Source organism: Ascidia mentula, chromosome 8, assembly GCF_947561715.1.
Source record: "Ascidia mentula chromosome 8, kaAscMent1.1, whole genome shotgun sequence".
Lineage (NCBI taxonomy): Eukaryota > Metazoa > Chordata > Ascidiacea > Phlebobranchia > Ascidiidae > Ascidia > Ascidia mentula.
Window position 1 is genome coordinate 8310292 of NC_138573.1, and position 11610 is coordinate 8321901.

The following is an 11610-nucleotide window of genomic DNA, read 5'->3' on the forward strand; positions in this document are numbered from 1 at the left end:
TTCGTTCTGTCTCACTCTCAGAAACGGAAGATACTAAAACATCATAGATCAGGTGTGAATAAAGCAACCACCTAATGTTATTTTTGGTTTTATATTTAAATTAAAACACTACACTAAATTATCACGTTAAACTCGCACAGATTTCTATGGTATAGGCTTATATGGGGATCAAGTATGCCGACAATTTGTGTCCCGATCTTTAAGTATTTTCCTTCAGAAACGATCCACTCATGTTTTCACATCGAGTGTTCGTGTTACAGTAGTGATGAAGCGGTGTTTCTGTTGGATAACGCATTTTAAACAGGGCAAATTATAAGGCAAGAGTTGTAAAGAATATCTGGCAGGTTAATGCCCAAATGCTTGAATTTTGGCAAGGTCTTTGTTCTTAAACAAAATGTCGTTTCACATTACACTAAAGCGTACAACTCCATTGCTGACAAAATAATGAACCAACCTAATGATTACCATTGTATGGCGGATTAGGGAAATACAGCTCGACTTTTGTTCATACTAAGCGTCAGTGAAATCTGACTACATTTTTACGGGCATTTGCCTTTTAACTTGATTACCAACCTCAAATGATTTATAAACTACGGTTGCTACTAGCTACTGATTCCTATAGCTACAACTGACACTGGCTGTTTGTCAGTAGCTAGGAGCAACCGAATCGTAGCTTATAAATTATTTGCAAAATGCTTACGCTGGACATAAGCTGGATTGGGGCGTTTAGCAATGAAATAAAATTATTTACCGCAAGCAGTATAAGTTTCGTTGAAACGAAATTTCAGCTTAAAACTGACATTGGTTCTCCGCAGGGTTTTGTGTTTTGACGTAAGAGTAGACATTGCGCAAGAAAATGAAGTTTATATTTTTGATAGTGGCAAGTTTTGTTGTTGTGCGGGGTAAGTTAAATTCACAACAAGGTGGTAAAATTCAACAGATTTGTTAAAATACAATGTGTGATTCAAGGCCAAACGTCAGTGACGATTAGCTGCAAGAATTGCATGACCGGTCTCTTTAACGGCAACCCATTGTCTAACAACAACTGTTACGACAATGTCACAAACGTCCCCTCGACCTCCATCACTGCCGAAGCTAATGTGTACTGTTCCACTCTGTTTACATTCAGTGACGGTAACAATGCGGCGTATTGTAACAAATCTCCTCAAAAATAACAAAGAATTTGTGTTCGTAGGAATGCCAACAGCAGTTGGCAGACGACCGAATAATGAAAATGTCGACCCTGATCTTACAACAACCGGGATTCCCAACACACCTGGATGCTTATATAACCATTCAGCACTCGGTCTACTTGACTGTACTTACGTCTGCACGACAGACAACTGCAACACCATCACTCTGGGTAGGTCGTTTTCTTTGGGGACTGCAAAGTGTTGGATAAATGTATTCTAACTTCAGACAGCCTTATGTCATGTGTGGTTGATTGTGGGACCAACGGATATTGCAACTATTTCACCGGATCGTGTACTTGCAACGATGGTTATAGTGGAAGCAGTTGCGCAACAATTGGTATAACTTATAAGAAGTCCAAAAACAACTGCTTTGCACATAATATTTACAGATACAGTTACATATCGTTCATGTGTTCAATGCAATGAGGATATTGATAGTGGTTGCCCCACAAAAACTGCCGGTACACAATGTGCCATAAACAGTACAGCAAGCAATGTGTTCTGCATTACAAGGAAGACAACTTTGTTGGATGCAAGTAAGGAAGAAGAATTTAACAAACATTATGCTGCTGTTGCTGCCAGATAAAATGAAATTATTAATATAGCTGACCTGTTGGCAAAAATATAATATGAAGTCTCGCCGTATGGCAGACGAAACGAGCAAAGAATAAACAATTCGTTATTTTTTTCAAATGGTCAGCTGTATTGTAAGGAACCTGATGTTAAATCAGGATTTGCCAATTAAACAAACATATATTTTCAGGTGGGAGTGTTGTAAGAAGTCGCATCACCAGAAGTTGCACGGCTGCTAATGGAGTCCAGGACCAATGCACGTTCTCTGACCCAGCAGATCCAGTGTATTCAGGATTTACTGAAGAAACTTACAACAGCACTTGTGAAACCGACAATTGCAACACTGGAACACGTAATCACTTATACCCAACGGTTTATGCTATAAATTTAGTACCCCGGGACCTTAATCGTTTTTCAATGAAAAAATCCAATTATTTACAATAAAGCTGATGGAGGTTTGGCGGCCAGCGAAACAAGTTCACTTTACTGTGTGCAATGTACGGGTATGGGTCCAAACAACGGATGTTACGCAGCAACTGCACGAACTCTCTGTCCGAACACCGCAAACCAATGTTACTCCAAGATTGTTTACTATCATAACGAAAGATCGGACCTGCGAAACAATGGTAATATTTACAAACAATTTGACAACGCAATGTATATTCTACATTGTCAAAGTATAGCCTATATACTAAAATTGCCAATATTTCAGCTGATCCCGCTATTAGATATGCCTCAATCGAACGCAGTTGCCGCCAATCCTCCAACTCAGTTAATTCTTGCACCAACGAAACTGTGACAGGAACCAACTCCCTTAAAGTTACATGCGAGGAAAGTTGCACCACCGACGGATGCAACGATGATTGGCGTGAGTTTTTGGTTTTAAAATAACCTAAATCAGCCAGACTGAATTCCATTGTTTGCAGCTGCCCGCCCAAAGTGTTCCCAGTGCATTTCATCACGAAATATGAGTGACCCTGATAGCTTATTCAATGGATACGATAGATGTTTGCTAAATCCACAAGAGGCAACAAAATGTAACTCACCAGCTGAAATATACTGTGTTCGTATACAACATGCCAGTGAAAACAACTTTTTCTCAAGTCTATTATCAGGTAAGCTATAGACACAAAACGCCTGAAGTTCCCACCTTTCAAACCGTTTTCGCTTGCAGTTGGTGGCTCGAACGGATATTTCCACGGTGTTACACGTACTTGTGCGTTCCAAGACCACGGAAATTCCTGCAACACGTCATTCATAGTTGGTGACGTCAAGGTGATGGAGTGCAACAAAACGTGCACTGAGGATAATTGTAACCAAGGTAACCATTGACATTCATTCAGAAAGTTGCCATAAACCTTGTAGCAGTTTAAAGTAAATCAATTCCATGTTTCAGGGAATGGTTCGATCGCTCCAGCAAGTCAGAGTACGGTGATGTTTCCCCTTCTTGCTTTTCTTGCTCGTTTACTTCAACAACTTTCACAATAATCCCCGGAGGTTGTGTCATTGAATTTTTAGTTGACAAGAAATAAAGTAAAATGATTGGTTGCGTATTTACTGAAAAGGCAACAAAATATTTAGCCTGACAAAACTTTTTCATATTATTTTGTGTCCTTTACAACAAGGCATCAATCAAGTGAAGTGTACATTTGCAAGTGAATGTATTTACATAATATTAATACACATAATATTAGTGTGATTTACGTGCTTTTTACACCTTGTTGTTTGGGAACAGAAATAGACACAATTCATTTTTTGCGGCAAAACAAAAAAATGTTTTATTTCGTTACATTAAAGTAACCGCTTACCAAAAGTTTGTTTGAAAGTCTGAATGGTGAAATCGGTTATCTTATTAATCTTAGAAGGTTTTCTTTCAACAAAGTGACGTTTACTTGACCACAGTTTCTGTACACCAAACAAAGGATATATTCCTTCTTGATCGCCCCATGACCACAGTCACAGTTTTTCTGCAATTAAGAGCAACAGAAACGTAGTTGTGATGAAATAAAAATTTTGTGATGAAATAAAATAATTTACCTTAACCAGGATATGTTTCGATCAAATTTGAAGTGTATCTCGGGTAATAAATTGCAAACTGAATTTCGTTGAACGTAACAAAATCCACAGCACGTTAAATACTAACATTATAGGTACCCTGCAGGTTTTTTATGTAAGAAAAGACATTGCACAAGAAAACGTTTCTTATTTCATCTGCCATGATTTTCCATACCAGCAAAACTTTATGGTCACAGTGAAACCGCACACCCAAGAAAGAATTTTTCTGCTTTGCCTAAACGTAAATTTTTCTGAAAGGAAGATTACTGCTGGGCTATTTTATCAAAAAACTATAACCTAAACCAAATTATTTGCAGCCAAATTTTTACATAGCGTTGTGACGTACACAGACCTATTGATGACGTGGAGTCGGGACCAAGAATATATGACTATATCAATAAAAAGAGAACGCTTGTCGCGTGCCGCGTTTAAGGTAGCCAACGTTTATGAAAGAACCCAAAATACCATGCAAGCCAATTCAAGAACATAAAATATATAATCAAGTTTTCAATATAAACGACAGTCCCAAAACCGCGAGGTGAAGAAAAAGACAAGCAAGGTAAAATTATCGTAGATTATGCAGTTGCGCAAGCAGCGTAGAGGGCTGTCAACACAGTGCAAAGACGTTATTAGAAACAAAAGAAAAATAGATTTTAGGTATTTCAAAAGCGAGTTGGGCGCAAAATTCCATACAAAATCTGAAATTTTATTTTGTGATAAAACATCACAGCCGTATAATTTAAGAAAATGAGATGCCAGCAGTTATGCTACGTTTACACCTATACTTTCGACATACTCCAAAATGTATTAACTTATTCATTTACTTGGGGTGATTCCTAATTAAGTTCTTTAGCTTGTGTGGTCCATTGCGCCAGCACAGAGGGGAGATTGTCATCGCGCCAACTCGTGCCCACACGCCGGTGGTCCGAACCTCGTGAAGCGCGTGCTGACTCGTTGCATGATTAATTGAAAAACATTGCGCATGCATGCTGCCTATAACAGGAAACGACGCAGCATCATGAAATCAGACGTCACACGGCAGATAAGCGGAAGACAAACAATGCTTTAGCACTGCTACCATACTGAAGCTTGTCATCGCAGAGAACAATGGTAGTCGGAAAGGGCATATACCGCCCAAGTCAGAATTATATTAGGAAGTCCAAAGTTGTGGATCTTTGTTATTGTTTGGTGAGAGAACGGAAGTTATTATATTTGATAACCGAACAGATTTAGGGATTTCCTCAGTTATTTTAAGCGCTTGTTACACTGAATGTACGCAGGTTATGTTATGGTTACATACGGTTATTTGTTACCGTTTGTTTTAACTCAACGCACAAGAATTGGCAGGCAAAATTGTAAGGTGCAAAGTTCCGAAGTGTGACTGTGTAGTTTGCAGTTCTAAGAACCTTTTTTGCTATTTGTGCCCTTTCTATGTCAAAAACGATTTGTTAAAGAATAATTAAAAAAAGTTCAAGCATGTGATCAAGTTTGTAACACAATTTGTGCAGCAGCAGAAATAAACTGAAATATAAACAGTTTTATGAACATTAAGGGTGTTGCGAAAAAGACTAGAAAAGTTTTAAAAACCATAAACGAAACAAACAGCTGAATAACAGCTTTAAAGACTACATGTCCAAAAAAGTTGTTTGCAGTTATTGATATAATGTTGCTGCTTAATTCGAAAGACCTGAGCTTTCTGCAAGGTCTCATTCAGTCCGAGGACACTCTTATGTTACAAATTAAATACACATGTAAACATTGTTAAATCATGTTGGTGGTTCAAGAAATACCAAGAGTCAGGGTGTTACAATTTCAGCATCATATTAAGCCTACCCACTCAATGATGACTGATAAGTTTAGTTTAAAAAGTTTGACAAACTTGGATGCTGTAAGCAGCACAGAACTTATTATATCTGCTACTGCGGGTCGAAAGGTTTGAGGGATATCGCAAGTTGGGGTGTGGTCGTGGCCCGTTTAATGTAAATGCACAATGGTATTCTCTGTTCAATGTTTGATGATCTCGTCAACCATCATACGAACATGAGGGTTTACTTCCCGAAAAAACTTTGTGGATCAATCGACTATAACCAGCTTTATTTTGCCTAAGTGTGAACAATGAACAAAACGCAAAACGCAAATGAACAATAAATTCAAAAACCAGCTTAATTGACATGGCACAAACAACACTTTAGAACAATAAAAGAGAAACATATACAATTCATTTAAACAAAATAAATATGTTCGTGCTTCTTTTGTAATCAACTTAAACAATCGAAATTAATATTTCAAATTTTAAAATTTTAAATGCGTATTTTGGTTTGCGTTTGGAGCCCAGCAAAGGTTAGTTTTGTTTACGGATAACCTATAACCTACATGCCTTGTTCGTCATATAAACTACAGTTTGAGCCGCCAAATCATTGTTCCCGCGTCACTTCCGCAACAATACCAAGTGTTAAAGCAGGGCAAGGTTTTTCTTCTAAAAATGTGCACATGGGTGCGAGGCGATTTAGCTAAAAATGAGTTTTTAATGAGAAGGCAAAAAGGCGAGTTGCCTGCAATCTGTCTGCTGTAGGCTAGCCATTGTTTAACAGCTATAGTATCCGACATATTTGCATGTATACCAACCAAACTAAATTCTTATCATTTACATATACTGTTACCTACAGAAAATCAGAGCAATGATTTAAAAGATAAATTGCAAGTTTGTGGATATTTTGTTCAAATTACGAAGCATTTAAAAAAAAGTTGAAAAGACAAAAACTAAATGGAGCACCGTGAACCAGAGAGTGATTGCGAAATGGACAATTTTATAAACGAAAGCGGGCACTGCAGTGCGGACTCCCCTTCTTCTTCAACGTCTGCTACAAGACTACTGAAAAACACTGACCCAGTTCGAAAACAGCATGACGAAGCGCAAGAAAATCCATCCAAACGCCGTGCGTTTGAACCTCAACGAAGCACTCCTGTTACTTTCATAAGAAAGACCAGCTTTCGGCAACAACCACACGGTAGCGTCCCGTTAAGGTCGCACTCCCCTGTCGTCGCTGGAAGTTCATCCAGATTACAAGGAATTCCCGGAAACCATGGATCTCCATCTGATTTTGAGCGAAGGGGTCACCATGATTACGCGAACAACGAAGTATTTTTCCCCTCCGGATCTTCATCACATCAGCGCACTGGGTACAGGGTGTCAGTAACAAGCATACCGGGTGAGCAATCGCGTTGTTATATTGAAAATGCATGCAATTTAGGAAACAAGACAAACTTTTTTTTGATCTTGTGATAATTTCTTGTTATGAACAGCACCGTGTACCTTTACCTTTCCTATATTTGACTTGATATTTCTCGATCGTCATTTATATACGCGTAAGCTCATTTAAATTTTAGCATATCAATAGTGAATCGCAAATTTGGGTGCTCCCGATATGGGTCCGCGTTGTGCAAGAAAGCTCCAATTTCCGGACATAATGCTCGGATTAGGCGACACGCCTTGTTTGTGTACCTTTGCAAGTAATATTTCTCAACGGATTTTCTTGATATAGATTTTCATCAAATGGCGAGGGCCGACCGTCATTCGAGAACATCATCCGCAGGCAGTATATCTTATATATCGCGTTCCTCATCTATCAGCGAAGCTATGCAAAACATCCCGCTTCGGGAAACTTCCCTGGCAGAGGAAGCACTCAACGCACCGCGAATCAGCAGTAGAGCCTCCGGAAGGCAGAGCATTGGACAGGAATGGACCCGTCACCATTGGGACAAACTGAAAGACCTCGGTAAGCGGGCTGCAATGCTGTGACGTAATGCCTTGGCCTATGTTGTTTTATTGTCGGAACCCAAACGCACGATTGACCGAAGCAAGGCACAAATCACGTTTAACCTCTACAGTTATTAATCGAAAAACATCGTTACTCTGACCGAGTAAAGCAATATTGAAAGAATGCGACCCGACGAGGCATATGCTTTTTGTTTTCATGACCATAACATATGCCACATAATATCAAACACCAAACAGTTTTACTATACAAATGCCAACCTGCCGTTCGTCGAGTTCACAATGCAATACGAAAGACAGCACTCGTCCGTGTAAATGCGGATGTTTTCCACACACTCAAGTTCGTGTTTTGTTGTAAGTTAAATTGGGTCCAGAAGAGGTATTGATGGGGTTGTATAGCTCATGTGATTGAAATCGTGATTTTTTTGTTTTTGTTATGAAACAAAATGAATATGGTTGTTTCTCTTTTGCAATCAACAGAAACAGTCATGATACATCTCGGCCTAAAAAACAAAGTCCACAAACTTATTGCAGTTCGCCTCCAAAAAATTACTATCCTGCCGCTGTAATTCATACAATGACCTCTAAAATCAGGCAAAGTTCTGAAATAATTCCAATTTTGGCATCAAAATGCAGCATGCTCTTTTTTGGTCTTGGCCGATGGTAATCTTGGCAACCGTGAACAGTTGCACCGATCAAATCTTTATAGGTCGTAACAGTGCATGTGCATTATTATCTATTATTATCTTTTCTGTTATCAGCACAGTTAGTGATTATTGTTTAGTTCGTTGACCAAAAGTAAGAGCCATCATTTTAAAAATTTAACTGATTTGCAGAGCAAGAATCGGAGCGTGCGCGTCGATGTTCCAAGCTCTCCAGTGGTTTTGCGCCACTAATGGTTTTTGGAGGACTCGTATTTGTTTGCATCGGCATTAGCGCAAGCACCAACACCGGCAAAGACAAAGAACGCCTTAAACAACTTAGCGCTGCTCCAATGGCAATGGGTATCTTTATGCTCGCCCTGGGACTCTTTCTGATCGCAACATGGTTCGGATGTCGCACCAGGGCCCGCCAGCTCGACAGAAAAGTCCTACACGGATCTCGCCGCAACTCAATTAACGACGAGAATTTGGTGGAAGCAGTGCTGGCAAAGCTATATGGTCAGGTGGGAAGCGTAGGGCCTGTGGGCAGACGGCGCCCGGTAACGCCCACCCTTCCCGGAGTGACAATGGACGGAATTATTGTACACAAAGAACAGAACACCAACTCCTCGTCGAGCCGTCGTGCACACGAAACGAGTGTAACTGTTGTTAGGGAAACGAGCGTTTAACGAATACCAGCAAAGTCATATAGCAAGCGGTACAGATCAGTTTATTTTGGGGCGGGGAGTCGCCGCACTTCACATGCTTTCAAAAACTGTGAACGCCGTACTTAATATTTCTTTTTGCCGTTGCAAAAATTTGACATGCATTGTTTTTAATCGTTAACTTATATACACGCACTTCGAAATAAATATTTTGAGAAGGGGGCTTGGGCACGAATAGTGGATGAAATAGTTACTGTCGTCATTAGGACCATTCAAACTAAATGCAGAGCACATACAACGAAAGAATTATTAAATGCGTCTTATTTTGCGAGGTCGCTGACATAAACCCTCGTTGGTGATCGGAGTTCTGTCAGTAATCGACACTACCTCCAAGCCACCTCGGGACAAACCAGCTATAGAAGGTTTTCGTCCGGAGCCAATGCCGCGCACAACAACACGAACGTATTTGTGACATCCCTTGTTGATGCTTTGTTCAGCAGCAGTCAAGCCCACTGTTTCTCCGGCAAATTCAGTTTTCTTCTTTGCGTTGAAGAAGCCCACATTCTTGCACGTCAAGTTGCTGTAGATCTTAACGCCATCCATCACCGTTATCCGAGTGTTGTTCCATTTGGCCTTGACATACACAATGGGCAACTTCAAGTACGGTACCCCGCCAAATAACTGATCGGACCGACTTTCGAATTTAGCTGTAGTCGAATGTTGATTCGTACACTGGGAAACTGGAATAGGTCCAAACTGTTGCTCACGAATCTGGATGTACTTGGCATCCTGATAAATCTGGAGGTAGCGCTGCTTAAAGGTTGGTTTTTCTTTGTGTTCACTTTCTGCAGACGAGGACGTGAACATGCGGGAGGCTGTGGCAACATGACTGGCTGTTGCTGGAATCAAGAACCTTTCTGCATTGCAAACTGCAGCAGCCAGCGTACGTCCAAGCATGCTGTTTTATTTGATTTGCCACCAGGTGTATTTATTAAGTTGTTCTAAAAACAAACATTTTGAAAAAGTCTATTAGAGAATATTTCACAAACTCTATTCTCTATTCCCAGTTTTTACAATATTTAATGCACACTGCTGTAACAGTGCAGCTACATTACTCAAGTGTTACTGTGCAACAAAATGCACATAAAAATACTGATATCATCAAAACATACAGAAATAAAATATATAAGGGGATTAAAAAATGGGATAATAAAAAGGATCTAAAAAGTCAATCAAACTAAATATTACAAATTATGGAATCGATTTCTTTTGTAACCACTGGGTCAATGACTTTTGACAGAAACTGTAAGGATTTTAGATTTTCATAAAGCTGCTCAGTTGAGGAAGCTCCAATTAATACAGAGCAATTAATGTCATAGCGCAAACACCAAGCAATAGCAAGTTGTGCTAAGGTACATCCCAATCTATCAGCAATAATCTCAACTTCCTTTAGTCTTGCCTGTTGTCTGCGCCCCTCCTCTGACAAAATTTTTTCCTTGAGCCATCCAAAGCCTTTGAGTTCAGCTCTGGAGTAAGGCGGAATACCTTGGGAGTATTTCCCAGTTAACAAGCCACATGCCAGTGGTGACCAAGAAAGAGAGCCAACACCAATGCTCTTTTGCAGAAGAGGTAACTGCTCCTCAACCATCTCTCGTTGGAAAAAGTTATACTCTGATTGTTCAACTATTGGAGATATTAAGTTTAGTTGTCTGGCAATGGAATGCGCCTCCATGATTTCTGTGGGACTCCACCTAGATGTGCCCCAATACATTGCTTTGCCTTGTTCAATTACGTGGTTGAAAGCCCTGACAACCTCTTCCATGGGTGTATCTGGATCAGGGTTATTAGCAAAGACAATATCCACGTAAGAGAGTTGAAGTCTTTGTAAACACAAATTTAAGCCTTCGATGATGTGCTTTCGAGAAAGGCCCCGTTCAGTTTCTGCCTTACCACCCCAGAAAAGTTTTGTGCTGATAATGTAACTTGTTCTTCGCCACTTTTTCTTTTTCAATATATTTCCCAATAATATTTCAGCCCTTCCCCCAGAATAAACTTCAGCAGTGTCAAACAGATTCACTCCATTTTCATATGCAATTGTCATAAGTTCCTCGGCCACCTCATCCGTTATTTGATTGCCAAATGTAGCCCATGTTCCAAGTCCGACACAAGACACTTTAAGTCCAGAATTTCCCAATTTTCGGTATAGCATTATGAATTAGTCTACAAGTTTATGCCTATTTGTACCAACACTTTATTGCCCAGACAAACCTAGGCACAGATTCAAATAATAGTTTATGAGAACCACTTTTATGTATTGGTAATGCCAGATTAAAAAAAATGTCGTGCGCAGAGGATCTTTTGCAAAAATTTACCGATAATCCAACATTAATTAGCTATTGCTTTTAACATACGAAAAACTTTCTGATAATCCACGCAATTAACGTTCGCCGAAAAAAAACCCTCCACGCAAATTACAAACTTTCAACTATGGAATACATACGATACGCGTAACAATACATAACTTTGGTCTTACATTTTGGTAATACAGCTTCTGGATCTGCAAACTAAACTTCCTTTTTTTATCCTCTGTTCTGTAACGTGCAAAACCAAATTGAAACGGAACGAACATCACCGAAGCGAAGCAAACTCGGATGGTCGCAGCCAATGAGGGCAGCGTATTATTTCGTTCAAAAAATATAGTGTATTTC

The 11610-nt window shown here is 39.7% G+C and overlaps 4 protein-coding genes across 4 annotated transcripts; 2 read left to right on the top strand and 2 right to left on the bottom strand.

Moving 5' to 3' along the window:
* Nucleotides 1-813: 813 nt before the first annotated feature.
* On the top strand, nt 814-3387 carry LOC145911829 (uncharacterized). Its single transcript, XM_082999268.1, has 11 exons — nt 814-902; nt 970-1134; nt 1196-1363; nt 1420-1530; nt 1583-1729; nt 1957-2118; nt 2213-2392; nt 2479-2634; nt 2693-2881; nt 2941-3087; nt 3163-3387. Exons 1-11 carry the CDS (start codon nt 857-859, stop codon nt 3252-3254), a joined length of 1563 nt encoding a protein of 520 aa, XP_082855394.1. The 5' UTR covers nt 814-856; the 3' UTR covers nt 3255-3387.
* A 3105-nt stretch (nt 3388-6492) lies between these two features.
* Nucleotides 6493-8951, top strand: LOC145912536 (uncharacterized). Its single transcript, XM_083000035.1, has 3 exons — nt 6493-7030; nt 7364-7597; nt 8433-8951. The coding sequence occupies exons 1-3, from the start codon at nt 6586-6588 to the stop codon at nt 8924-8926; spliced, it is 1173 nt and encodes a 390-aa protein (XP_082856161.1). The 5' UTR covers nt 6493-6585; the 3' UTR covers nt 8927-8951.
* A 3-nt stretch (nt 8952-8954) lies between these two features.
* Nucleotides 8955-9996, bottom strand: LOC145912538 (small ribosomal subunit protein uS11-like). The gene has a single exon (XM_083000038.1). It carries the CDS (start codon nt 9857-9859, stop codon nt 9212-9214), a length of 648 nt encoding a protein of 215 aa, XP_082856164.1. The 5' UTR covers nt 9860-9996; the 3' UTR covers nt 8955-9211.
* Nucleotides 9997-10116: 120 nt separating this feature from the next.
* LOC145912537 (voltage-gated potassium channel subunit beta-2-like) lies at nt 10117-11166 on the bottom strand. The gene has a single exon (XM_083000036.1). The coding sequence runs from the start codon at nt 11109-11111 to the stop codon at nt 10140-10142; it is 972 nt and encodes a 323-aa protein (XP_082856162.1). The 5' UTR covers nt 11112-11166; the 3' UTR covers nt 10117-10139.
* Nucleotides 11167-11610: the final 444 nt, after the last annotated feature.